General features: G+C 40.6%; 1 protein-coding gene across 1 annotated transcript; it reads left to right on the plus strand.

Moving 5' to 3' along the window:
- The first annotated feature begins 434 nt into the window (after positions 1-434).
- On the plus strand, positions 435-26,897 carry LOC133005194 (solute carrier family 2, facilitated glucose transporter member 1-like). The gene is made up of 10 exons (XM_061074796.1): positions 435-449; positions 7,595-7,687; positions 17,894-18,054; positions 18,142-18,382; positions 22,546-22,708; positions 23,344-23,531; positions 25,955-26,059; positions 26,145-26,246; positions 26,334-26,537; positions 26,691-26,897. Exons 2-10 carry the CDS (start codon positions 7,610-7,612, stop codon positions 26,895-26,897), a joined length of 1,449 nt encoding a protein of 482 aa, XP_060930779.1. The 5' UTR covers positions 435-449; positions 7,595-7,609.
- The last annotated feature ends 519 nt before the right edge of the window (positions 26,898-27,416 follow it).

Here is a 27,416-nt window from a genome sequence, read left to right on the forward strand (position 1 = left end):
TCTCCTGAGACAACTCTTTCCTTAGCTTTCTGTGGTTCATGTTCAGTGTGGTACACACCATGATACCAAACAGCACAGTGACAACTTTTCACCCTTTAAATAGGCAGACTGACTGATCACAAGTTTGAAGACAGCTGCAATGCTAATTAGAGGATCCATGTTCCTATGGTCAAATTATTTTCAATCTTTTCTAGGGGTACCATCATCTTTGTCCATTTCATTTTTATTAGTTAGTTTTTTTAATGATTCTGTTGAACCACAATTCAAAAGCAATGTCTGATTTTCATTAGTAAATTTTCAGTACATTTTTATTTATTGTTATTTTTGTCAGTTTCAAGTTATTTCAGTGACCATTGTGGGGGTTTTTTTCTTTAACGGTAGTGTACCAACAATTTCGTCCACGTGTGTATTAGATAGATAGATGGATACTTTGCGGGGAAAAAAAGAAAGCCTACCTTCATAGCTGGAAAACAGGACCTCGTGGGTCTATTTGTCCTCCAAACATATCTCGGCCCCTAATTGATAGTACGTTACTGAACACAATCAATCTCTCATTATCATCAGGATATGTACCAAAGTTCTTTAAACTAGCTGTAATCAAACCCCTTCTCAAAAATCCACCCTGGACCCTGAGGTTTTAGCCAACTAAAGACCGATATCCAACCTCCCCTTCCTATCTAATATCCTTGAAAAAGTTGTAGCCAATCAGCTGTGTGAGTTACTCCAGGAAGGTAATGTATATGAAGACTTTCAGTCTTGGTTTAGAGCCAATCACAGCACGGACACAGCCTTGGCAAAAGTCACTAATGACCTTCTAACAGCCTCAGATCAGGGATTTGTGTCTGTCCTCGTTCTGTTAGATCTTAGTTCAGCCTTCAACACAATCTTGCAACCATATCGTTTTGAACCAGAGTCAGGTGGGCAGAAGCCTGGCTCCGGGGAGAGAGCCAGGCTTCTGCCGCAATTTGTTGTGGTTCCCCTAGCTGGGGGAACCACAACAAATTGCGGGAGTTTTTTCCAGAGTTTTTGGGACGGTATACATGCTAGATACCCAAATTAACGTGTAGAAGCACTACAAAACTGGAATTTTCATAATATGTCCCCTTTAAAGGAGCCGCCCTAAACTGGTTTAAATCATATTTTTCAGATTGATTCCAATTCATGCAAATTAATGATGAGTCATCTGTGCGCACCAAAGTTAACCAAGTTGTTCCACAGGGCTCTGTGCTCGGCCCAATTTTATTCTCATTATATATGATTTCACTAGGAAACATTATCATGACACACTCTGTAAATTTCCACTTCTATGCGGATGACACCCAGTTATACTTGTCAATAAAACCCGAACAGTGTAATCAATTAACTAAACTCAAACCTGGATGACCCGCAATTTTCGGATATTAAACTCAGGTAAAACAGAGGTTCTAATACTTGGCCCTAAACACCTTGCTTCCAATGAAACAGTCCGGAATTTTGGAGACATCTTTGATCCCGATTTGTCCTCCAGTTCTCACTTAAAACTAATTTCTAGGACCGTCTTCTTCCAACTGCATAACATCTCAAAAATCTGATATGTCCTTTCTCAAAAAGATGCAGAAAAACTAGTCCACCCCTTTGCTACATTCAAACTTGATTATTGTATTTCCTTATTATCAGGCTCCAGCAGTAAAGGCCAATTTATGCTTGTGCGTATTTTGTAAAACGGATAGATAAGACCGCCCTATCCGTCGTGAAACGCCCTCTCCGAGCGCCTCGGAGAGCTTTTCGTACACCTCTGATTTTTCTAACTGTCCGTGTTTATGTCGGAGAGCCCACGGACAGCTCTTGGCTGTGATTGGTCCGCGAACGACATCATTTCCGTATGACGTCATTTCCGTACGACGTCATTTCTGTTCGACGTCATTTCCGGACCTCAAACTTCCTGCTTCCTGTCACATCAAACCCAAACACAGCTATGATTCTACGATTAATGTGACGTGTGTGTTGAGCCAGCGGAGTTGTCCGGCTACCGGTGTCTCGTTCGAGCACTGACGGCATGTGTGCACGGTCACATACGGTTATAACGAGCTTTCATAACGGCGCTAGCGGGCTAGCAACCATGTTAACTGCGGTGGTAACAGTGCAAAAACCCGCCGTCACGACTTTAATTCCACTTCTATCATGACACTATTTCTATAATACCGCCAGGTTAGAAGCAAACACTGGATAGTAGTAGTTAGTGTCGGGAGTCCCTGCTGAGTGTGTGTGGAAGCTGGAAGGTGAGCTAGCTAGCTCCTTCTAGCCTCAAGCTTCAAGCTGTGGAATCAGCAACACAGTTCGGAAACAAGACCGGGGAACCGCTGCGCTAAGAAACGATAACATCAGCATTTTGACCTGCTGGGTGTCACTTTATTTAGTTCTGTTAGTTGCCATGGTTCAGTGTGTGGGAGGCAAGCCACCGAGATAAACAGACACACGTGGACTTCTTCTTCCCAAAATTGGGGTAGGCTTCTCTGAGCTTGTCTTCCGTTGCGCCACCTATGGGTTTGGCGGTGAATTTTTTTAGACGTACAGTGGTCGGATTAGTAAAAATCAAAAAGACTCTTCGACCCCTGTGGAGCCCTCTCCGAGAAACGGATACGTAGAAGTATATAAGAGCCTTAAGTCGTTAAAGACTTTGCAGCTTGTCCAAAATGCTGCAGCACGTGTCCTGACAAGAACCAAGAAAAGAGACCACCCTGGCTTTCGGTTAAATCTATGATATAATAAAAAATTCTCCTCCTCCCCTTCAAGGCCCTTAATAATATGGCACAATTATACCTCAAAGAGCTGATAGTACCATATCAACGCACTAGAGAACTGCGCTCCCAGAATTCAGCCTATCATGTCGTCCCTACAGTCTCTAAAGGTAGAGCAGGAGCCAGAGCTTTCAGCTATCAAGCTCCTCTCCACTGGAATCATCTCCCACTTTCAGTTCTGGAGGAAGACACCATCTGTACGTTTAAGAGTAGGCTTAAAACCTTCCTTTACGATAAAGATTATAGTGAGAGCTGGTCCAGGCTTGTCTTAGACCTGATCTTAGTTATGCTGCTGTAGGTCTAGAAGGTCAGAGGACATATGACTAACAGAGCTTCTCTTTCCAGCTTTTCCTTCCTCTTCTCCATCGTTATCACATCAAAGAAATGAATATCTCATCAATACATGTTACTGACTTGACTTCTTCCCCAGAGACCCTTTGCCGATCGTGATCGTAATGGTGGATCCTGTGTTGTGCTGGCTGATCGTGATAATAATAGCGGATCCTGAATCGTGTTGGCATCTGATAATGGTGGTGGACCACGATTGAGGTGGCAGCTGATGGTAGATCCTAATGGAGAAAGTGGATAATGATTGTGGACTATGGTGGCATCCGATTGTAATGGTGGATCATGATCGTGGTGGCTGCTGGCGATGGACTATGATTACAACAAGACTGCTTGATATATAATATGTCGCCTCAGATACTCAATCATTACTGACAATAATCCATCAATCATTGACCTTCCATTATGCTACAAGGTGTTTATTCTAATTAATGCTGTAAATACCTTTATCTTTCTGATGTTCTCCATTACGCGTGACATCTATTGCACTTATGTCTGTCCTGGGAGAGGGATCCCTCACATGTGGCTCTCACTGAGGTTTCTACGTTCTTTTTACCCTGTTAAAGCTTTTTTGGGGGAGTTTTTTCTTACTGTTGTTGAGGGTTAAGGGCAGAGGATGTCACACCTTGTTAAAGCCCTATGAATCGAATTGTGATTTGTGAATATGGGCTATACAAATAAAATTTGATTGATACTCTGAAGATACAAGTTGTGTTTTTCTCTCAGCTTATCTACACAATGATCTCCTTCTCCTCCTGAGGCTGCAGCCCATAATGATCCACTTAGTGGTGACGTCAGTAAGCTGCTTACTGCAACAGGTGAATGGAGGAGGCAGCAGGGGACAACTGAGAAAAATATTTGTTTACACTGATGTTGGACTAAATGATACTCAATACAGCATCATGACTACATGTTGAAAGTAGACATATTTACTTGACAGATTATTAATGATCCGGATTTTGACAGTGTGAAGAATTGAAGTCTGGAGTTTGTGAGTTTTCTTCGCAGCCAGTATGGAGTGTCACGACAAGGTAACTGCTTTATAATCAATACATATGTCATGTTTAATAAACCAATTTAAAATAGGCACAAGTAACTGTTTTGTGTCTCATAGCGCATACTCTATTTGAATGTTTTCAATTCTACAGTATTTTATACAAATGTTATTTCATTTAATAGTGTCTTGTAGGCTAGCTCTGTGTAAGAAATCAACAAGAAGTCAAGTTTTCTGTTTAGAAGGAAATTATACCTGTTTCGCATCAATAAAGCAGAGACAACCACTGCCAATTACAGAAATAAAGTCTTTGAATGTATTTTCAAAAATGTTGTGATCACATATAGTTTTCCAAACATATTTCACAAATTTCTGGTTGTGTCTCATCAGCAGCAGGGTGTCTTTTCTTCCCTTTTGCATGTGTGAGCAGCTTCTTTGCCTTTGAGGATTGTGGGTTGAGTTTCAATCAACAGCACACCAACAAATCTGACATTTAATTGTTGCTGTAGTGACTGAAAAAAATCAAGTGCTTTGTTTGTTTAACTCATTACAGATCAATAAGAATAATACAATATAAATACAATAGATCATTCAAATTAATGTAGTGGAGTGCAGTTAAGTAAATATCCCCCCGTACCAAGAGTAAATTACTTCAAAATTGTGCATTAGTACTTGAGTAAATGTACTCTGTTGAATTTCATCACCTTCTCTAAGTGTATTTAAATGTCCAAACTTGTTAAATGGAATTTTTTGTATGTATTATATTTTTTTATCCACATTAGTTTCACTGAAGCACTACACCAAAACTGGAGGCCAAGTTGCCAGAACACTGAACCCTTCATTGCTAATTATAGGTACACAGCTATATGTGTAGCACTCAACTACTTTCAACCTCTGGGCTCCTTCAATTTCAATCAACAACATGGCTAATCTTCTAAGCCTGTTTGTTTTTGATTGTTCCAGGGAAATAGGAAGATTTATTGCAAATCCTTGCTTGAATGGGTTCAAAACTAAACTGTAAAATTTCACAAGTTGATCTTACTGAAAAAAAGATTATATTAAATAAAATCAACTTCTGTTTACTTTATATGTACTTGTCAATTTCCCTCAACACTGAGTTGTATAAACTTAATTTAGTCACATTGTTCCAGCTTTAAAATAGAAAATGGAAGTTAGTGGTTAGTCTGACTTTGTCTCAAAGAGTTGTCTCGAAAATCTAGAAAATATTCAAACGAGGAAAATAGCTTGAGCATTACTTTCATTATCATCTTGATGACATTAAATTCCAGTATGAGACTGTGATTAACTCAGATTTAACAAAGGCAGGAATTCAAGTGGAGAGAGTGATCTCTCGAGAATTGCTTGGAGCCATTAGTTTGCGCCGCTGAGCACTCATTCACTCCAGGAGAACAAGTCTGGTTTAATCAAGCAAACACGATTACATGATGAATTACTGGATAGCAACAAATAAGTAAAGAACCCAAATATAATGTAAGTTAGCATAGAACATTTCTACACTCTACTCTAACAACGGCCTCTGGTGCTTTAGACACTGAGAGGTTGAAAAAACCTTCTCTTCTCTTTTGTCTCTTGGAAGGCTCTGTATAAATTCAAGCTATATATATATACAGTGGGTACGGAAAGTATTCAGACCCCTTTACATTTTTCACTCTTTGTTTCATTGCAGCCATTTACTAAAATCAAAAAAGTTCCTTTTATTTCTCATTAATGTACACTCAGCACCATATCTTGACAGAAAAAAACCAGAAATGTAGACATTTTTGCAAATTTATTAAAAAAGAAAAACGGAAATATCACATGGTCATACGTATTCAGACTCTTTGCGGTGACACTCATATTTAGCTCATATGCTGTCCATTTCTTCTGATCCTCCTTGAGATGGTTCTACTCCTTCATTGGAGTCCAGCTGTGTTTAATTAAACTGATTGGACTTGATTAGGAAAGGCACACACCTGTCTATATAAGACCTTACAGCTCACAGTGCATGTAAGAGCAAATGAGAATCATGAGGTCCTGCCCATGGAGCTCAGAGACAGAATTGTGGCAAGGCACAGATCTGGCCAAGGTTACAAAAGAATTTCTGCAGCACTCAAGGTTCCTAAGAGCACAGTGGCCTCCATAATCCTTAAATGGAAGAAGTTTGGGACGACCAGAACTCTTCCTAGACCTGGCCGTCCAGCCAAACTGAGCAATCGTGGGAGAAGAGCCTTGGTGAGAGAGGTAAAGAAGAACCCAAAGATCACTGTGGCTGAGCTCCAGAGATGCAGTAGGGAGATGGGAGAAAGTTCCACAAAGTCAACTATCACTGCAGCCCTCCACCAGTCGGGGCTTTATGGCAGAGTGGCCAGACGGAAGCCTCTCCTTAGTGCAAGACATATGAAAGCCCGCATAGTTTGCCAAAAAACACATGAAGGACTCCCAGACTATGAGAAATAAGATTCTCTGGTCTGATGAGACCAAGATTGAACTTGTTGGCGTTAATTCTAAGCAGTATGTGTGGAGAAAACGAGGCACTGCTCATCACCTGCCCAATACAATCCCAACAGTGAAAAAATGAATGCGGCCAAGTACAGAGATATCCTGGAAGAAAACCTCTTCCAGAGTGCTCTGGACCTCAGACTGGGCCGAAGGTTCACCTTCCAACAAGACTGACCCTAAGCACACAGCTAAAATAACAAAGGAGTGGCTTCGGAACAACTCTGTGACCATTCTTGACTGGCCCAGCCAGAGCCCTGACCTAAACCCAATTGAGCATCTCTGGAGAGACCTGAAAATGGCTGTTCACCAACGTTCACCATCCAACCTGACAGAACTGGAGAGGATCTGCAAGGAAGAATGGCAGAGGATCCCCAAATCCAGGTGTGAAAAACCTGTTGCATCATTCCCAAGAAGACTCATGGCTGTACTAGGTCAAAAGCGTGCTTCTACTCAATACTGAGCAAAGGGTCTGAATACTATTGACCATGTGATATTTCAGTTCTTTTTTAATAAGTTTGCAAAAATTTCTACATTTCTGTTTTTCTGTCAAGATGGGGTGCTGAGTGTACATTAATGAGAAATAAAAGGAACTTTTTTGATTTAAGCAAATGGCTGCAATGAAACAAAGAGTGAAACATTTAAAGGGGTCTGAATACTTTCCGTACCCACTGTATATATATATAAGGATCAAAATGACTGGAGCCTTTTGACCTTCCAGAGAAACATGGTAACAACAATCACTTTAATTAGAAACTCTGGCTTGGGGGCCTGGCATTTGTTACTTAATGTCAGTAATGTTAGCCAACTGCTGCCTCTGGTTTAGGCGCAGTATATGTTCGCAGTCTTGTCCATGGATTGGGCTGGAGGCAGAAATGGTCTTGTTTGAATGATTTCAAACTTTGGGACCTTAATCACATGAATGGATCATTGAGCTTGTTAAATGTAGGCTTTTATCTGCCTTTCTCTTCTCTAATAACAGGTGACACCTCATCTGATGATGGCTGTAGGGACAGCTGTGATTGGCTCTCTCCAGTTTGGCTACAACACAGGTGTCATCAATGCTCCTCAGAATGTGAGTCCTTTGTTGTTTGGTCATTGTGATGCCAGATGTTCTTCAGCAACAACAGAAACAAACTTTTATATTATATGTTTGACAAAAAATGTATTACAATTTCCAATTTTAACCATACATTATTAAAGTAAGTGAGAATGCAAAAAGTAAAATGATTGTATTACTCTTGGTAGTAGCCTCTTTTAAATCCATGTAAGGTGTTTCTTCAGCAGTGAGTGCTGCTGCTCCCGCTGCTGCAGGTGAGTTCTGCTCTCATTGAAGGAGACAGGGTCTAATGCAACATGTTCGCTTTGAATGGATCAGTGGACCAAATTCCCCTCTTTTTATTGATTACTTAAAAAATACATATATAAAAAAAAATGTGAACATGTCACATAATGCGTTATTAAAATGAAGTGGAGTATGAAATTTAGATGCTGATATATTTTGCGGAGAAAAAGTGAAAAGTACCCGAAAATAAATCTAATTAAGTAGAGACACATTTAACGTTTTTTTAGATCAGTATTGAAGTAAATATATTTTAGTGCATTCCACCTCTGGGTGTAGATTGGAAGGATGATGCTATTATAGTGCTGCAAGAATGTGAAGACAAACCGAAAAGGAAACAGTTTGGCAGCAGAAACGGCAGGGCATCACTTTAGAACATTGGAATAAGGGTGTAAAACAGACGTGAGGCTGACTGTGATCTTGATGATGACTCAGCAGAATTCTTTCCAGGACCAGGTGCACTTAAAAAAGTCAGCTAGGGCCTTTGTCTCAAAGCAAATCAGATTTGTTCTAGTATTAAATCTGTTTATTGTATTTGACTCATTCAATTATTGATTAAAAGAAAATTTGGATCAATGGAGATTTAACACGAACATGTTTTTTACCTGACCTTTGGCATTCTTAATATTAAGTATTAAAATATATATATATTTACATTTGAGGGACCTTTCTCAACCAGATAATTTCCTCCAAAACATACATTTTGTCACCCATGTTTCTAACAGAAAAGGCGGCAAGAGGCTGATTTATCATGACATGATACATGCAATGTTAACCAATGCAGTTACGTCATACCATCATCCTCTGACCCCAGGGACGCACCGGAGGCAGAAGCTCTGCGAACCACCACTGTCTGTCTCCTCTCTGCCCCCATGTTAATTAAATTGGGCTGTTCACACCGGCGAAGTGCGGCGGCTGGCTCGCGATTTGCATAGGGCTTTCGATCTGCAGCGATGATTTCAGGGTCTGTTCTATTTATTCACACATCATTTCTCCTGGAGTTTCAATTTCCCAGATTTTTGCCCCCACATGTTGACATTTTCCCATCTTTGATTATGTAATTATTCCACATATTTGTCAGTTGTGTCTAAACAGACAACAGACAAACACAATCACACAATCTCTAGAGGGGGGCGGCTTTAGGCTTGCGTAGTTCAGTCACCTGTCATCATTTAACCCCGAACTGGCGCAGAGAAATGCGCTTCCTGTGCGAATTTTTCATTTTTTCATTTTGTTGACATTAATTGCTAGCTGGTTGTCAGTAAGGCAGATTTCAGACTCTTTTTATATTAGTTTTTTATATATTTTTATTATTTTGAATAGCCTACATTTTTGCCTGCCTGTGTGTGCATTTGTTCACAGTCCAAAAGTTCGTGGGGATGCATGACAATTTGACAGGCTATTTGATGCTCTGGCATGATAAGTACACTTAATCCACTTACCTCTTCTATCCTCTGAGGCTGGGGGTTGGTGTAAAGATGAAACAGAGCATGTTGCGTGCTTGGCTACCTTAAACATATCCCTCCAGGTCCAGTACTTATGTAAACGTTAATTATCATAGATCTGATTCTTAGGTTGGAGGGGAAGACTACTTCAATAAACTCCCCAACTTGATATAATCTGCGGCTTTAATTCTGAACAGCTCTCTGATTCACATTTTCAGACCAATGCAGCACCTAAACAAACTACCTGCTTGTGATATTTTGGCCTTTCTGCATTGGCATCCACCCCAAATGTAAGGTTTCTTATTAGAACAAGAGCCAATAGCACAACTTGCTTACAGAGTTCAGTTTTCAGAAAGAACTGGTCTTTATTACCAGGCAGGGAAAGCGTTAGACGAGACAAGACTTGGTCAGATAGCGGAAATGCTGCTTGCAATACGAGACAAACTGGCCCTAGACAAGAGTAAGCACAGAGACTTGTTTAGAGAGAGTAGGCAGGAGCTATTGAACACAGGTGGAACACATGAGACCTCATATAACAACAAAGTGCTGCTCATAGATGCACTGTATGAATTTGTGTGTGAATGGGGGAATGTAAAACTGTACTGTAAAGAGCTTTGAGTGGTCATCAAGACTAGAAAAGTGCTATATACAGAAAGTCAAGATGGAAAACACACAAGGAGCAGAAACTACCAACTAAAACAGGAAACACAAGGAGGTATTAATCAAACTGAAAACACTCTTCATACAAGAATAAATAGTTCAGAGTCAAAACAGACAGGACACTCCCCCCCCCCAAAGGCCGGATTCCAGACGGTCCAAAAAAGAGGAGGGGGGTCCGGAGCACAGGTAGGGCAGGCAGACACATATATGATTTCCTTTTCCATGCTAGGCCACCAGAAATGGAGAGGAGTGGCTACTGTGCTAATATTTCTTATGAAACGTCTGTAGAAATTAGCAAAGCCCGAAAACCGATGTACGTGTTTGCAATTGCTTAGCACTGGCCAATCAGCAACCGCCTGGATCTTACTGGGATCCATTTTTACTTCACCATCAGCTATAACAAAACCTAACAATGAGATGGTGGAGACATGAAATTCGCATTTTTCCGCCTTAACATAAAGTTGGATCTCAAGGGGTCTTTGAAGCACTTGGCCGACATGGTGTAGTGAGTCTTTTCATTAGGGGAAAACAGGAGAATGTCATCCAGATATACAAAAACAATTCAGTTAATCATATTTCTCGGAACCTCATTGACCAAAGTTTGAAAAACTGCAGGTGCATTAGTAAGGCCAAAAGGCATCACCAAATACTCATAGTGACCACTAGAAGTGTTGAAAGCTGTTTTCCACTCATCACCTTCTCTAGATTCTAACCAGGTGATAAGAGTTCCTTAAATCGAATTTAGTGAAAACCTCTATGAAAACAATAACATTTAGCAGTCAATGGGAATGAAATGCCTGGGTCACAGGCTCTCTTCTAGCAATGCTGAAAATATCACACAAGCAAAAAAATACAGAATAAAAATAGAATAGAAAATAAAAAAATATATAGATATAGATATAAAAAAATATATATATACACCTAAAGAAAAAAATTGTGCAAATATGGTAAGGTGCAGAGTTAGAGGAATTAACGCAGATGGCATAACAATTTATAGCTGGGGTGAAGGGGGTCTTTAATGATCTGGTTGGCCTTCCTCCTACACAGCTGGGTGTAGAGGTCCTCCAGGGATGGTAGCTTCGTCCTGTTGATGTGTTGGTTAGACTTCACCACCCTCTGTAAAGCCTTACGGTTCAGGGCGATGCAGCTGCAAACCAGCGGGGATGCAGCCAGTCAGGATACTCTCTATGGTGCACCTGTAGAAATTGCAGAGAATCCTGGCATCCTGGAAGAAGAGCCGCTGTCTGGCTGTCTTCCTGATGGAGTCTGTGTGGTTGGTCCAGGTCAGGTTCACTGATGTGGACCCAATGGAACCTGAAGCTGCTGACTCGCAATACCATAGTCCCGTTGATGGAGAGGGGGGCGTCTTCTACTCCTTGTCTCTTCCTGTAGTCCATGATCAGCTCCTTTATTTTGCCGATGTTGAGATCGGGGTTGTTGTCCTGGCACCAAGACTTCATGTCTCTGACTCTGAGCAATGGGTGGCCACGCAGTCATGAAGACTGAGTTCTAAGCCCTGGGGGGCACCAGTGTTGAGAGTCAGGGTGGAGGATGTAGTGATGCCTATCTGCACAGCCTGTGGTCTGCCCGATCCAATCACAGAGGGCGATGTTGAGCCCAAGGTCTCTGAGCTTGGTGCGAGCTTCAGGGTCACGATGGTGTTGAACGCTGAACTGTAGTCAAAGAACAGCATTTCACATATGTGTCCCTCTATTCCAGGTATGAGAGGGAAGTGTGAAGGGTGAGGGAGATGTCATCTGCAGTCGCCCTATTTGGCCTGAAGGCAAACTGAAGCGGGTCCATTGAGTCAGGGAGGGAGGTGATGAAGGATTTGACTAACCGCTCAAAACATTTCATGATGGTGGAGGTGAGTGATACTGGGCGGTAGTCTTTCAGGCAGAGGGTTTTTGTTTTCTTGGGAACAGGGACAATGATGGTCTCCTTGAAGCATGCAGGGACTACAGACTGGGGCAGTGACAGGTTGAAAATGTCTGAACACATCTGCCTGCTGATCTGCACACACCTTGAGAGTTTGGCCAGGGATGCCACAAGGTCCAGATGCCTTGTGTATCATAATCCAGTTAAGTGATCTCCACACATCTGCCCTGGATATTCCAGGGCAGGGGGGGCAGCAGTCCTCCATAAAATGTGTTCAGTTCCTCTGGGAGAGATGCAGACACTACCTCAGCACTGCTGGTCTTTCTATTGCAGTCTGTGATGGTTTTAGTCTAGCCCACATGTTCCTTGTGTAGCAGCCCTTGTAATGGGACTCCACTTTGTCCCTGTAGAGTCTCTTGACACTGCTAATAGCCCTCCGCAGCGCGTACCTGGACTTCCTGTACTCCTCCAGATCACCTGAAATGTAGGCATCAGTCTTTGAGTTTTGCATGGACGCACTATTAATCCAGGACTTCTGGTTTGGGAATCAGCATTTACAGCAATCCTCGGTACGACGTCAACGCTGCATTTGCTGATGTAGCAGATGACCGTGTCCGTGTTGATAGATAGATAGATAGATAGATAAATAGATAGATAGATAGATAGATAGATAGATAGATAGATAGATAGATAGATAGATAGATAGATAGATAGATAGATAGATAGATAGATAGATAGATAGATAGATAGATAGATAGATAGATAGATAGATTACTTTATTCATCCCCGAAGGGAAATTAAGTCGTCATAGCAGCCGGTATATTTGATACAATAAAATACAATACAATAGAATAAAAAAAAAAATATTGAGGTAGAAAGACTAAAAAAAAAAAACACAAGATAAATAGGTAGATAAGGTGCAGTGGCAAGATTATGGTAATAGTACGGATGATATGATGCTAATGTTATTGTTAGACAGTGTTGTCCTGGAACACACACCACTACGCAGTGCTGAAGCAGTCGCTGGTTGGTCAGTCCACCGCTGAATGGTCCAAGTCACCGGCCTATCATTTGAGTTCCTGCCTATAGGAAGGTAGCAGAAGAATTGAGACGTGACCTGATTTGCCGAGGGAGGGCTTTATGTGCATTCCGGAAGGGAGTGTAAACATGGTCGAGTGTGTTCTCACCATGCGTAGGACAGCTAATGTGTTGATGATATCTCGGCAGGACTTTCTTCACCTTCGTGTTGTTAAATAACCAGCCACAATAAACGCAGCATCGGGCCGTGATGTCTAGTCCAGAGCCTGATTTGTGTTCGACATGTAGCGGAATATACACCGCTGTTATAACGACCTGTTAAATCCCTCGGGATATGATAAGGCCGGCATCTGATCATGAGGTGCACCAGGTCTGGAGAACAGCCTGAAGAAATAATCTCCACATCCGAGCACCACAGATTGCTCACCATGCAGCAGACACCCCCTTCCTTGCTCTTCCCCAAGTTTATTGTCCGGTCCTAGCGGTGAATGGAGACCCCCTCGGGAACAATGACTGAGTCCGGGATCGAGGGGTCAAGCCAAGTCTCCGAGAAAACCCTAACGTTACAAAACTTAATGTCCCGTTGAAAAATCATCCTGCTCCGAAGTTCCTCCAGCTTGTTAGCCAGAGGCTAAACATTAGCCAGAAGAATACTTGGTAGTAGAGTCCAGTTCTCACGTTTCCTCAGCCGGACTAGGATGTCGGCCTGTGACCCTTGTTTCCTTTGTTGCCTCAGTGCTCCAGGTAGAACAGGTAAACAGCGCCATGGGTATTCGCCTTTGTTCGCTGGTGGCGGTGAAAAAGTCAACCTGATTTGTAGAGGTTGTTCTCTATCATATTGTATGATAGGGTTCGCTTGGTCAGTGTGCACAATGCAGAATAAATAACAAGAAACTGAAAAAAGAGCAGAGCTGTGGGGGAGCTTGAGACACGGCAGTCTTCCTCCGCGCCATCTTTCGCCTTTTCTGTATCTGTGCTATTCTATTGTTAATTAGACTTAAGAATGACATGAAAGAAAATCTGTTCAAATTTTGTTCAATTGGTCAAGGTCACTGTGACCCCACAAATCACATTTTTTCTGCCGTGTGAACGAAACAGCTCCAGAACATCAGGTGAGGATAAACTACCAAGAAAAAGCCTATTAACAGGGGACAAAAAGAAAAGAAACCACAGACAGAGCCACATGTGAGAGATCTCTCACCCTGGATGGACAGCACTGCAATTAATGCCTTGCGTAGGAGAGCACATCAACAAAATAAACAATATTTAAAACATTATTTTAAAAAGACAGTGTTTAAGCTATTTACAAAAAAGATATCTGACAGACATGGAGCGAGCAGTAATGACCATTGTTATGATAGAGGTATTGCAAGTATTAAAAGATAAAAAATATAAACGAGGACTCAAGTCAATGATACGTGTTGATGAGACATTTATGTGATGAAGACAGAGATGTGTCATGTGTCCCCTGACAATCTCAGCCTAGCAGCATAACTAAGATCATCATCATATCATACCAGGCTTACTTTTTATCCCTTAAGTCTCTAAAAGTAGAGTAGGAGCCAGAGCTTTCAGCTATCAAGCTCCAATGATGTGGTTCTGTGAGGTTTCCATGTTTCCCCTCCATGTGGTCGTTTTTCTACACTCTTGTTAGAGTTAAGGACAGAGGATGTGGCATCTTGGTAGGCCCGATGAGACAAATTGTTGTTTGTGAATATGGGTTATTCAAATCAAATTTGATTGATTGAAGTGGCGATTTTAGCCTGAAATTTCTGGTGGGGCAATTTTGTATGACGTCATGTCACCGTCACAAAAATAGAGGTAGCTGATTATAATAAGCAGTAGGCATATATAGACCAGTAAGATATACTATGAGCTGCATCATGTCGGTTCATGTCGGGTAAATAACTCCGTACGGTCCCGTTAGCATCGCTATTACTGCTGCTATCATGCCTGCGGGCTAGCGGAGCTAAGCTAACCAGCCATGATGAGTGGACCGTTGACCAGATCATGTTGGATCATGTCGGTTCATGTCGGGTCAATAACTCCGTACGGTCCCGTTAGCATCGCTATTACTGCTGCTATCATGCCTATTGGCTAGCCAAGCAAAGCTAACCGGCCAGGTACACAGACACCGATACCTGCCCATCACTACTAACACATAAATACGGGAGACTAACCACAAAAACGGGAGCGCAGACATCTTTAGCTTCTCTGTCAGGAGAACAAACAGAACTTCAAAACGTATTTTTCATCCGATATATGAGTGAAACCTCTCCACAGACTCGGGTCGTGTTCACTGACGGGGTATAGCCTGTTAGCTCAGGTGAAGCCAAACAGGCTGAGGCGTTTCGCATTATTCAAGTCGTGTTGCTAGGCAGATTTCGCTGGGCACATCTGAAAGTGCCCAATCTCCCAATGTTAACTTTGGCCTGTGTGGTTCACGCTCATTGGTGTTTCCATGGCAACAAGTCTTACGCTTGCGCCTTCCAGAAACAGACGGCAAGAGAGCAGCATTTCAAAGAGCAAGCACACAAACAGAAACACACACGAATCAAACTACTCCAAAACAAGACTATAATGCTTGTGAGTCAAGTTTATTCACGCACACATTATCGCTACTTTGCATATAAAATAAAATATATTTTGCCACTAAGTACAGCTGTATTTAGCTTTCTGCACAACAGCGCCATCTGGTGGGTTAGTGCCCCACCTGCCCCTAATGTAGAAATGCCACTGATTGATTGATTAATTGAATTAGGCTTGCATTCTCTGGTGGCATGAGGGTAAATTGGAGGCCTGTGGATCAGTGCTAAAATAACTATAATAAGAGAGTAATAACTAAAGGATATATGGCATGAGTTGTATGAATAATGTTTTGAAAGATAGTGAGGTTTATGCAAATGCAAAATATTTAAAATAAAAAGTTTATTTGTTTTTATAGTTTAATATGTGATTTTTTTATGATTTCATTTGATTTCAACGAATCATTCCAAGTATAATCAATGTGAAAGGTGGAGGATCGATGGATAGTTCAATAACCCTCCTTTGTTTTTGGAAAAATCCAGAAAAAATAATAATAACTTATATTTATATTTATATAGTGCCTTTCAGACCCAAGGACACTAAAGAAGAGCATTCTTCTTTATAGTCCAGGCAAAGTAGCCCATTTTGGAGCCAAAAATAGAAGTAATTGTAAAATAATTTTTTTCAGCATAGATCATTTCTATGAGGTGTCCAGAACAACATACTAAAAGTCCTAAGAAATCCTAGTTGAGGAAATATGTTTAATTCTCATCAATGTGTGCCAATAAGGCCCGGCAACAATACACCCCAAAAAGACTATTTATTTAATTTACTCCAATCAAAATAAAACTTTACACAATGAAAGTAACCATGAAACGTAACATTTTTTGTATTACAAGTTTCTTTTGAAATGAATTTGACAAGCACATGAGCTCCACACTTATTGAATATGTCCTAATTTGCATAGGCAAACACCATTCATATGTATTACAAATACATACATAAATTCATTTTCAAAGAAACTTGTAATACAACAAATGTTACGTTTCATGGTTACTTTCATTGTGTAAAGTTTTATTTTGATAGGAGTAAACGAAAAAAATAGCCCTTTTGGGGTGTATTTTTGCCGGGCCTTATTGGTACACATTGATGAGAATTAAACATATTTCCTCAACTAGGATTTCTTAGGACTTTTAGTATGTTGTTCTGGACACCTCATAGAAATGATCTATGCTGAAAAAAATTATTTTACAATTAGTCGGTCGGAAAACGCTACTTTGCCTGGACTATTAGTGTCATAGGGGCATTTAAATGATTTACAGTACAGTTTTTGCCATTCAGCTCATCAGCTAGAGTAAGTCCTTAAAATGATCATCAGCTCTGGAGTACAGAAATACAGCCAGCTCTGGGTAAGATTTTGAGCATGTGACAGACAGTAGAGAGGAATAGGGGAGGAACTGGTTCGGCTCACCAGAAAACCTCTCTTAAAAGAACTTTGCTTCTTACTTAGCCAGAAAATGTTGATGCATCACCCTTCCTCTGTCTGGCATTGCAGCTCCTTAAGATCAAGTTGACCTTGTCCTGGGGCTCATTCCACTTCTGGTTAGCTGTTTGTGCCCAGGAACTGAGACTGCTCGTTCTCTTAAACTGGCAAATATAACATCTGACATTGTATACTGGAAAATATCAATCTCAATAGAGAAGGCTACTGTTAAAGTCTAATGGTGCAAGAGGATTTGAATGTCCTAAGACAAACTATGCCAAAAGGTGTCCAAAAGTGAATGGCTTTGTCTGTCACTCAATTGCCTCAGTACCAATTAACCCATTTGCAGCCTCTCTTGCAGGAGTTTAAAGTACAAATAAGGGGTTATTTTTACCACATGGCTGTTGGCCATTTTTGTGCTTGTGAGGAGAAATGCATCCACACACAGGTAACAATTATAATCCTACAGAAGATCAGGGCAGAACATTGTATTTCACCATGAAAACAGGACCTGTGCTTTTGGTTTAATTTAATTTCCTATTTGCTCACCTGTTTTGTCACAATTTTTAAGTAGGAGTTAATAGGTTAGTTTAATAAATTGCTAAATAAATGAATACATGAAAGGAAATGGAGTGATCCATATCCAGCCCACATGTAGAGGGATAAGAGTGTGGTGTAGGGGATGACACAGAATGTAAATCAACACATTCAATTGGAGACAATCTACAGACATGCTTGCAGCTCTGTGAAGTTGTACTTTAATGCAGCTGTGCTTCGAGATTTATCAGGATAAGATAGGATCAGGCTGATCTAGAGTAGTGACTGACAAGCTTGAAACTTGACAAAACAAAGTTTAATCTGTTTTACTCATCTCACACATTGATTTTACTTTGTTTGTTTGTGTCCTAGATTATTGAAAGCTTCTACAATGAGACGTGGAGCACCCGGTTTTCAGAGCCCATCTCTCAGAACACGTTGACAGCTCTTTGGTCGCTCTCTGTGGCCATCTTCTCTGTGGGGGGAATGTTCGGCTCCTTCTCTGTTGGCCTCTTCGTAAATCGCTTTGGCAGGTATGACTCTTCCTATCACCAGAATCATTTATAAATGTTCTACTCATATTATTGACATATGAATGAATGCTTTTGTTTTTTTTAAAGGAAGAACTCCATGCTTATGGCCAATGTACTCACCTTTATTGCGGCTATCTTTATGGGATTCTCCAAGCTGGCTGCATCCTTCGAGATGCTCATCATTGGCCGTTTCATAGTGGGTCTCTACTCTGGTCTTTCCACTGGCTTTGTGCCCATGTATGTAGAAGAAATCTCTCCTACATCTCTCCGCGGAGCATTAGGCACTCTGCATCAGCTCGGTGTAGTGATCGGCATTCTCATGGCACAGGTGAGATCTTAAAACTTTGAACCATAATCACGTTCTTAATCTTTTTTGTAGACAGCTGTAGAATGAGAAAAGATTTCCACATAAACTTATGTCATTTACAGGTACACAAGTACTCAAATCCATTTATTGCTGCTCCAGATAAATATGTTTTCAAATAATGGCCACATTTTGAGCAAAATGAAACTGCAAAGATAAAGGAATAGTACAGATTACTCCAAAAATACACCATAAGCAATCATTACGGTGGCCTTGAGGGTAAAAACACAAACATTTGGGAAAACCTATACACATTTTTAAATAGTAAGATCAACTTGAAATATTTAGGGTTATTGTTGGCAAATGTGTGTAAGAAGGAGCAGGAGATAAACTGGCAGGTCAGTGAGACACGCAGTAGACTGTTTTGGGGAAAACAGAGTTGAGAGTCAAGGCAAAGCTTTCAATTTATCAGTTGATCTGTGTTCCTAGCCTCACCTACTCTCATGATTTCTGGGAAGTGACTGAAATATACTGAATACAAGGAACTAAAATTACTTTTCACGATCGGGTGGCTACTCAGCCTTAGAGATGGGTGAGAAGTTCGAACTTCCAAAGGTAGGAGAACCATAGCTATCCATAGCTACTTAAATGTGGGTTATGTCTGTTGATGTTTTTTTTGTTATGAAAAATGCAAGGTAATTATAGCTGCAAACAAGTTTCCCACGGGGCGCAAACAGCTGGAGTATTCTCCTAAATTGCTGTGGATCAATTTCTGAATAAAAAACAAATAAATCTCATGGCACATCCAAATCAAGTTAATAAAGTAAAACAAATTGACCTAGCTTTTAATTTGAATGGCTGTGTAACCTCCCCTTTGTTGTTGATTTGCAGGTGATAAGCAAGAATAAATTGTGGAAATGTGTGGATAAGAAGTATAAGCTTGTTGATCCTCATAGCTCTGAATTCCCGCTCACCGTGACTCCTACACCCTGCACCACAAACCTGCCCCTGAGTGAATTTGTATTTCCTGTCATCAAAAGCAATGTATCTATATGGGACTTTTATTGTGCAGGATCACCAATGACTGTGGTTCTTCTGCTTGAGTGAGATTTGAATTAATGGAAAAATAACCGGGCATGCCGCCCTGGTTCGAGTACACATTTTCTGTTATATTATTTTACATTTCCTCTCAGATAGGCAAATTAAAACCCTCAGTTACACATATTCTGTTGTACAGAGCGGAAAAGAAAGAATATGATCAATTGTATTGTTCAGTGGAAGGTCTGGAAAGGAAGCGATATTATGGACTAAGTGTCTAAGTTGGAGATATGTAAAAAAGTCGAATAATTGAGCCAGCTGTTAAAAATTTATCTGATCTAAAAATGCCATCTATCTATAAATTTTGATGCCCTTTGAGCACCAGGCTCTAAAGGTGGAATCAGCCAGAGAAGGTGTAGAGTTATGATTATTCTTGGTGGGAGAGAGAGCACAGAAGGTAGCTAGTCTGCTACTTGAAATGCCTTCTGAATTGCATCGAAATTCTGGTTTGGAGCAAAATTGGCTTTGAGGGGGGAGTGATGAGGTACATACCACAAAGCCTAGATAAAGCTGGCTGCTGGCATTTTTTATGTGAACCCAATTCTCTTGTTTGTCTCTTTAAATCTAGTATAATATAGAATTTATATCACAATCCCGATTCAGAAATTAGATTGGAAGGGCACTTTGTGGTCTACTATTTCAGATGAATGACCATATGCAACTCTGACGTGTGAATTAAAGAATGTTTTTTTTAAATTCGTAGTGAAGATGGAGGAAAAATCAGGTGTGATCTCAACTCCAAGATACTTGAAGCCATTTCTGACAAATCTAAGTGGAAAATGTGATGCAGGGATTAGTTTGAATAAAATGTACCATTTAAATTTTTTCAAAGTTTATTTTATGTCATGAGATTTTCCCAAATTGAGTTAGGGTGTTGAGGATAGAGGGAAATAGTTTTAATGGGTCTGGGAATTTTCAGATTGTCTGAGAGCAATGGCTAGAGGATCTGTCTAATATATCATTGAGTACACAATTAAAGTTGCCACTATTATCAAGTTTTAATTGTTACCACTGGGGATTGTGGTGAACAGCTTGTTAACGAAATTAGAATCATGGTTTGGGGCATAGACATTGAACAAAAGGACAAGACTGGCGAATAACCGACCCAAAACAATAAAAAATCACCCATTCTTATCAGAAATCACTTCCTTAGCTGGTCTCTCTCTCCTTGCTCTCCCCCTATCGTTTTCTCTCTTCTCCCTTCTTTGACACCCATCTCTTCTCTCTTCTCTATTTTTCTTCTCCAACCGGTTGAGGCAGATGTTAATCCACATTGAGTCTGGTTCTAGACGTTAATGAGGGAGTTTTTTCACTCCACAGTTGCCAAAGTGCTGTTCGTTGTGTGACCTTTTATGTAAAGTTTCTTGAGATAATGTTTATCGTGATTTGGCGCAATACAAATAAAATTCAATTTAATACAATTTGAATGACAATTGAAATGGAATGTCCTTATGTATGAGGATTGCTGTCCTTCTTGCTTTAGCATTGAACAGTAAATGGTAAAGTCGCCCCACCCTGCCTCTTTTAAGATAATTGACTTGTTAATTGTTAAGATGGGTTTCCTAAAGAAGGGCGATGTCTGAATTGACTTGCTGACTTGTGGATAAGACCCTATTTTCTGTCTTTTCGACCAGGTGCTCATGCCTTTTGCATTTAGAGATACAAAAAGGACGTGCCAATTTGGAATGTAGTTAGATGTAGTAGTCATGTCCGCTATGGGGTTGAGCGATGTAGGAAACATAGACTATGGTAGAGCAGGGATAAGAGAGGTGGGAGAAAATAAATACAAATTTAATAAATACAAATTTAAAGTCATCAGGTGAAGAAAGGAATCTGTCTGAGGATGGGGGAGGTGGTTGAACAGTGCTCTTCACTTACAGTTTAAAGAACGCCAGACTTGCACTAGTACTCTAGTGCACTAGTACACTTTTTACAGTCAATAGGTAACAATTACATATTTTAGTATGAAGATCTGTGCAAAACACTGTGGGGGCTTGTATTAGCAATTAGAGCATCAACAATGGAACAATTCCAACATCATAAATACATATTGAAAACAAAACAGTGGCACCCATAGGATTGAAGATTATGCTTAGGGAACATTAAACATCCTATATTTCTGTCTGTCAGTGTGTCGCATGTGCTTGTGTCTGTGTACTCATGTGTGTTTGTTTGTTTGAGCATGCCTGTTCGTATATGTGTCTACATGTGATAAGTGTAGTGGTATGTTTTGTTTGTGTTTGGCTAGCTTTTATTAGCTAACTCTAGCATAACCCTGAATACAGAGACTGACTGGACCTACTTCAGTTGAAGACGTTACACACCTAGGCCATATCACACACATTATCATTCTGCCCAGCACTTCAATACAATTTTACAGTTACACTACAATGACAATAGAAATTATAATACAGTCAGCTTTTAATTTCCTTTATTTTCATTTGTCAGTATATTTTGTGCACTGCAACAATTTATCAATGCAAACATAGAAAAACCCTAAATAGAAAATTCAAATATGTAATGAGCACATTACTACTTAAAACGTAGGAATATAAAGGCATTATTACAAAACATTAGTTTATAAATCCAAGAGAAAAATACTATAAAATGTGTTCATGTGGGGGGCTCTTTGCTGCTATACAATTTGAATATCTGATTGCTGATGTGAAGATGCAGAAAATGAAAATCTTACTAATATCTGTCTCTCGGCGCTTAATTTTCTTTTAAAACCATTCAACTGCTTGACTATGAACTTGGTGGGTTTCTTCAGAGCCAAGGGCTTAATTAGAAGTTATTGAGACCCCAAACCTAAACTCAAACCTCAATTTGTTTTAAAAAGAACCTCTGCTACAATGGTACAACAACTCTTTGATGTCAGAATGTGCCTTTGATATTGTTAATAGAACCCATTAACCACATCAGGCTATTGACACATGCCCACTGGCACATAATTAGCCTATTAATAATTACAGTGGTGCATATTTCAGCCTCATGATTGAAACAGCAGAAGGCCCGGGGGCTCCACTGCCAGCTCAATTACATGTATGTTGTTTATAATATGTGTGAGCAATGTGTTGTGTTTTGTGTAGATCTTTGGAACTGAATCTATCATGGGGAATGCATCCTTGTGGCCCTTGCTGTTGGGTTTTACTCTGCTGCCAGCAGTGGTGCAGTGTGTCCTGCTGCCCCTTTGTCCTGAGAGCCCCCGATACCTCCTCATTGACTGCAATGAGGACAGCAAAGCCCGCAGCAGTGAGACGCACACAAACACACACACACACACACACACACACACAAACACACTGTGAGTGAAATAGTCAAAAGGTTCTCTTTCCTCATTGTTCTACGCAGACATAATGCTTGCAGAGAGCATTGTGATACTGCGGTTCATTTTTTTACTATTACCTTACTGGCAATGGAGAAAGATCATATCAATTGAACACTACAGCTAATTTCTAAGCCCAGATTAAAAGATTTTATGTTGCAGTACATCACAGCCTTTTATTAAACCCATTACTTAACTCATAAAATCCTTGGGGATTCAAACTTTTCAGCAATGCAAGTATCCTGGAAACCAGACCAATCAGAAAGTGAATTATTCACACTCGCAGACGGATCTGTTCCCCTTCCACAAAGCTTTGCTGTCAGCAGTTGCTGCTGCCACAGGTTTCATTGCTCTGATTGGTTTGTTTGTTGGTCTATCCAATTGCATCCAGAGCTAGAAACATTTTCTACACAGATACACTAATTTCCTTAATGTTTCCTCAAAGTAACTGTGGTGAGCTGAACTGGGCAAAGTAGCTGCCAGAAAGTTTGATTAATCTTTTGTCTTTTGAACACGTATTTATATAAAATTATCCATGCTGACTCAAACTACTGTCTTCCAGTCTTGATGAAGCTGCGGGGCACTGACGATGTGAGTGACGATATGGAGGAGATGAGGGAAGAGAGCCAGCAGATGAAGAGGGAGAAGAGGGTGACCATCCTAGAGCTGTTCCGCTCCCCTGTTTACCGGCAGCCCATCTTTGTTGCTATCATGCTGCATTTGTCGCAGCAGCTATCTGGAATCAATGCTGTAAGTCCAGGGGCGTAGAGAAACCAGTTGTGTACAAAATCAGTGTCAGATGGATGAGGTCTGCTACACAATGCAATCTACAGTCATTTATTGTTTTGGTCGCTCCAATAATAGATTTCTCTTCTTTTACTCTTTTTAACCCAGTGATACGATTTCACTGCCAACGATGCAGGGTGAGGATGCCATCCTTCTACATGGGATCATTTTTTCCCACAATATGTAGATGAAGTAGATGGGTCAGTTAAACTACCCACTAATAAAATAACGTGTTATTAGGCACCAAGCAGTAAAAGTCAGAGGTTAGTAGTGGAAGAGCTGCTCTTTCTCTACCCACAACTAGGATGAAAGAAGTTGCTTGTTTTGCGTTTTGGTATTTACCAACAGTTTATAATACACTATGTGATTTACAATGTAATTTCATTGTATGTATTAGATACCTTTAAAATACTGATTCCTTTTGGGTCCTATTGGTACCTTAATGTAGGTACAGTGGAAGATAACAGGATGATGGGGAACCAAGGAGTAACAACTGCACATGTTAGGAGGACAAATAAGTGACACCAAGTATTTTGTAAATACAGGGTAAATGTCTCATTCATTTTGATAATAATGGACAAGGAGTATGAAGAACTCAGGCAGCAGCTGATGTCTGAGGCAGAAGAGTTTAATGTAGACCTTCTTCTTCAAGGAGACAAGAATGTGGAACCATATCAACGTTAACAGAGTAACATGAGCAATTGGCACCCCCAAGTCCGGAGATGTCTCACCCAGCACACCAACTTATCTCCTTCCCTCCCCACCTCATATCACCCATTATAAATCTTACATTTACATGTTTGCATCTTATTTGAGTGTAGAACCTTAAGCATGCTTACCTAAATCACGTTGTGTCCCTGAGCATATGGTAAATGGTAAATGGATTTGTATTTATATAGCGCTTTTCTAGTCTGATGATGACCACTCAAAGCGCTTTACAGTACAGTTTCACATTCACCCATTCACACACACATTCATACAGTGCATCTACTTGCAGCACTTTGTTATTCTATGGGGTGCAATTGAGTGTTCAGCATCTTGCCCAAGGACACTTCGGCATGCAGATGGTTCAGACTGGGGATCGAACCGCCGACCTTCAGGTTGTAGGACGACCCCTCAGCCACAGCCGCCCCGCCGCACTGACCCCCAGAGCGCGACTACATCACAGTGGGTTGGTTGTTCACTGCTGTGGTGGTTTTGTCTCCGCTTGACAGAGGGCTACCTGGTTGATCCTGCCAGTAACATATGCTTGTCTCAAAGATGAAGCCATGCAAGTCTAAGTACACACGGCCGTTACAGTGACCTGCGAATGGCTCATTAAATCAGTCAATATATGATATACATCATATATTAGCCACTGGTCTGCCCTTTATCTATGACCTGGCCTTTGGGTATTGCTAGGGGAGAAGACAATACGTGTGGAATGAGATGTGCTGTTATTCTAATGGTAAACGAATAGCTGATAAGATGTGTGAGGATGGTAAAAAATTGCTTCACATGATTAATAATTAAGATAATAACTATAAAAAAAATCACCATATTTAACAGTAAACACACAGCATGTAGGTCAAAGTAAAGCATTTAGTATAAAAAGAATAATAGCAACAAACAAAAAAACTAAATGTTACCAAAAATGTACTCGTTTTGTACAGGTGTGTGTATATGTGTGTGGTTCAAAACTGTTGTGGCTCCTACACAGACAAAATACAGTCAGACCATATGCTGGCTGAGGTCATGTGTGTGTTAAGTTTGGGGCAGGAGCATGTATGAGGTAAGTGTGCCAGCTTTAATATGTGTTATTTTGGCTTTGGGTGACGCACACAATTCTGTTCTCCTCTAATTACTGTTGCACCGCTGTACCAAGTTCAGATAACCGCAGTTCACAGCACACGACTTGCTGTTGTGTGATCAAGACTCTTGCAGTCATAGTGAGTTCCACTCTTTCACTAGCCTGTCCTGCCCATAGACTGTGTATAAGAAGCATAGATTTCCACAAGGACATGGAGTAGCAAGCCATTGGGAATAGAAGGCCCTGGACCATCCCTGTTTGAATGTGTGTTTGAATGGGAGAAGGGCAAAAAACGTTAACACGACGGGCTCAATGGTTATCAAGACTTGAAAAATACTATATAATATGGATAGATGGACTGATTATTTTACCAAATCATTGCAATCATTGATTTTCTATCACATTACAAACTGAGTCCTAAGACAATCAAGTATCAAATAATTCATTCTTATAGCAGACAAGTCAATAGGCACCTCTCTTTGTAGTTCTGGGAAATCCACTTCCTTGTTTATGTGTTCAGTCCATAGAGAAAGTCGTACACATACAACACAAACTCAAAATAAATAAAAATAAACAAATTGTTGCCTGTTCTCTTTAGGTGTTTTATTACTCAACTGGAATCTTTGAACGAGCAGGAGTTTCCCAGCCTGTCTACGCAACCATTGGTGCAGGCGTGGTCAACACTGCCTTCACTTTGGTTTCCGTAAGTCACAAAAGAACTTTATGAAGTATATGCATCCAATTGCCTCCCTCCAAGATTCTGTTCTAACATACTTTCTCTCTTTCAGTTGTTTATAGTTGAGCGTGTTGGTAGGAGACCGCTTCAGCTTATTGGATTGATGGGAATGGCAATTTCAGCTATTTTCTTAACTGTTGCCATGGCACTGTTGGTACGTTTTAGAAATTACATTTACCTAATCTGCTTTGTTTTTTTAATAAAGACACTGAATACATCTGTGGTGTGCTCTGTTCCTCAGGACCAGTTCAGATGGATGTCCTATCTCAGCATAGCGGCCATATTCAGCTTTGTGGCATTTTTTGAAATTGGCCCTGGCCCCATCCCTTGGTTCATTGTTGCAGAGCTCTTCAACCAGGGCCCCCGGCCTGCTGCAATTGCAGTTGCTGGTTTCTCAAATTGGACTTCTAACTTCCTAGTGGGAATGAGCTTCCAATATATTGAGGTAAGATAATTTCAAAATGTAAAATCATGTCAGCATTATACACATATTACAATCCACAAATGCCATTAATATTTCTGACTGTAGCTTGTCGCACGACATATACACACTGATGCTTGTGCTCATGATCTAAACAAAATGTTTTCTTTGATGCAGCAACTCTGTGGTCCATATGTCTTCATCATCTTCACTGTACTTTTGCTCGGCTTCTTCGTCTTCACCTACTATAAGGTGCCAGAGACAAAGGGCCGCAGCTTTGATGAGATTGCTGCAGGATTTCGACAGTCAGCTGGTCAGGGTGCTGACAAATACTCGGCCCCTGAAGAGTTCAACACCCTCAGGGGGGATGACCCTGACCTTTGAAAGCTGTAATAAATGACTCATATGCAGCAATGTTAACTGTTACACTTGTGGTACACTGTCAGAGCAATATTAATGTAAAATTTCAACAACACTAATCTTTGGGTTATTTTAACATAAAAGGGTTTAGATTTGGAAAGTACAGTAATATAAAGATGGATAGCTTGACTGAGGCCACTGTTAGTTACTTTGGGCCAAGTCTGTAGCCAAGGAAGTCTGTTTTTGACGTTTTCCTTATAGCCTGGCATCACCAGACAAATTCAAATTTGCAAATTTGTCTGAAACCTCTCTGGTCATTTTGAGTGTCCAAGATTGTAGCTCAAAATGCCCCTCAACAAAATTGGATAGACCAGGGGTCGGCAAGCCGCGGCTCTGGAGCCACATCCGACTCTTCAGCCTCTCTGCAGTGGCTCACTGTAAAGGGTTGTGCATGAATTATATTTTTCGCGAAAAATGAACTGAACAAATCAGTTTTCATATGATGAACATGAAGGACATTCACTCGAACGAGACAGAAAATGT

This window comes from Limanda limanda, chromosome 7, assembly GCF_963576545.1.
Source record: "Limanda limanda chromosome 7, fLimLim1.1, whole genome shotgun sequence".
NCBI classification, from domain to species: Eukaryota; Metazoa; Chordata; class Actinopteri; order Pleuronectiformes; family Pleuronectidae; genus Limanda; species Limanda limanda.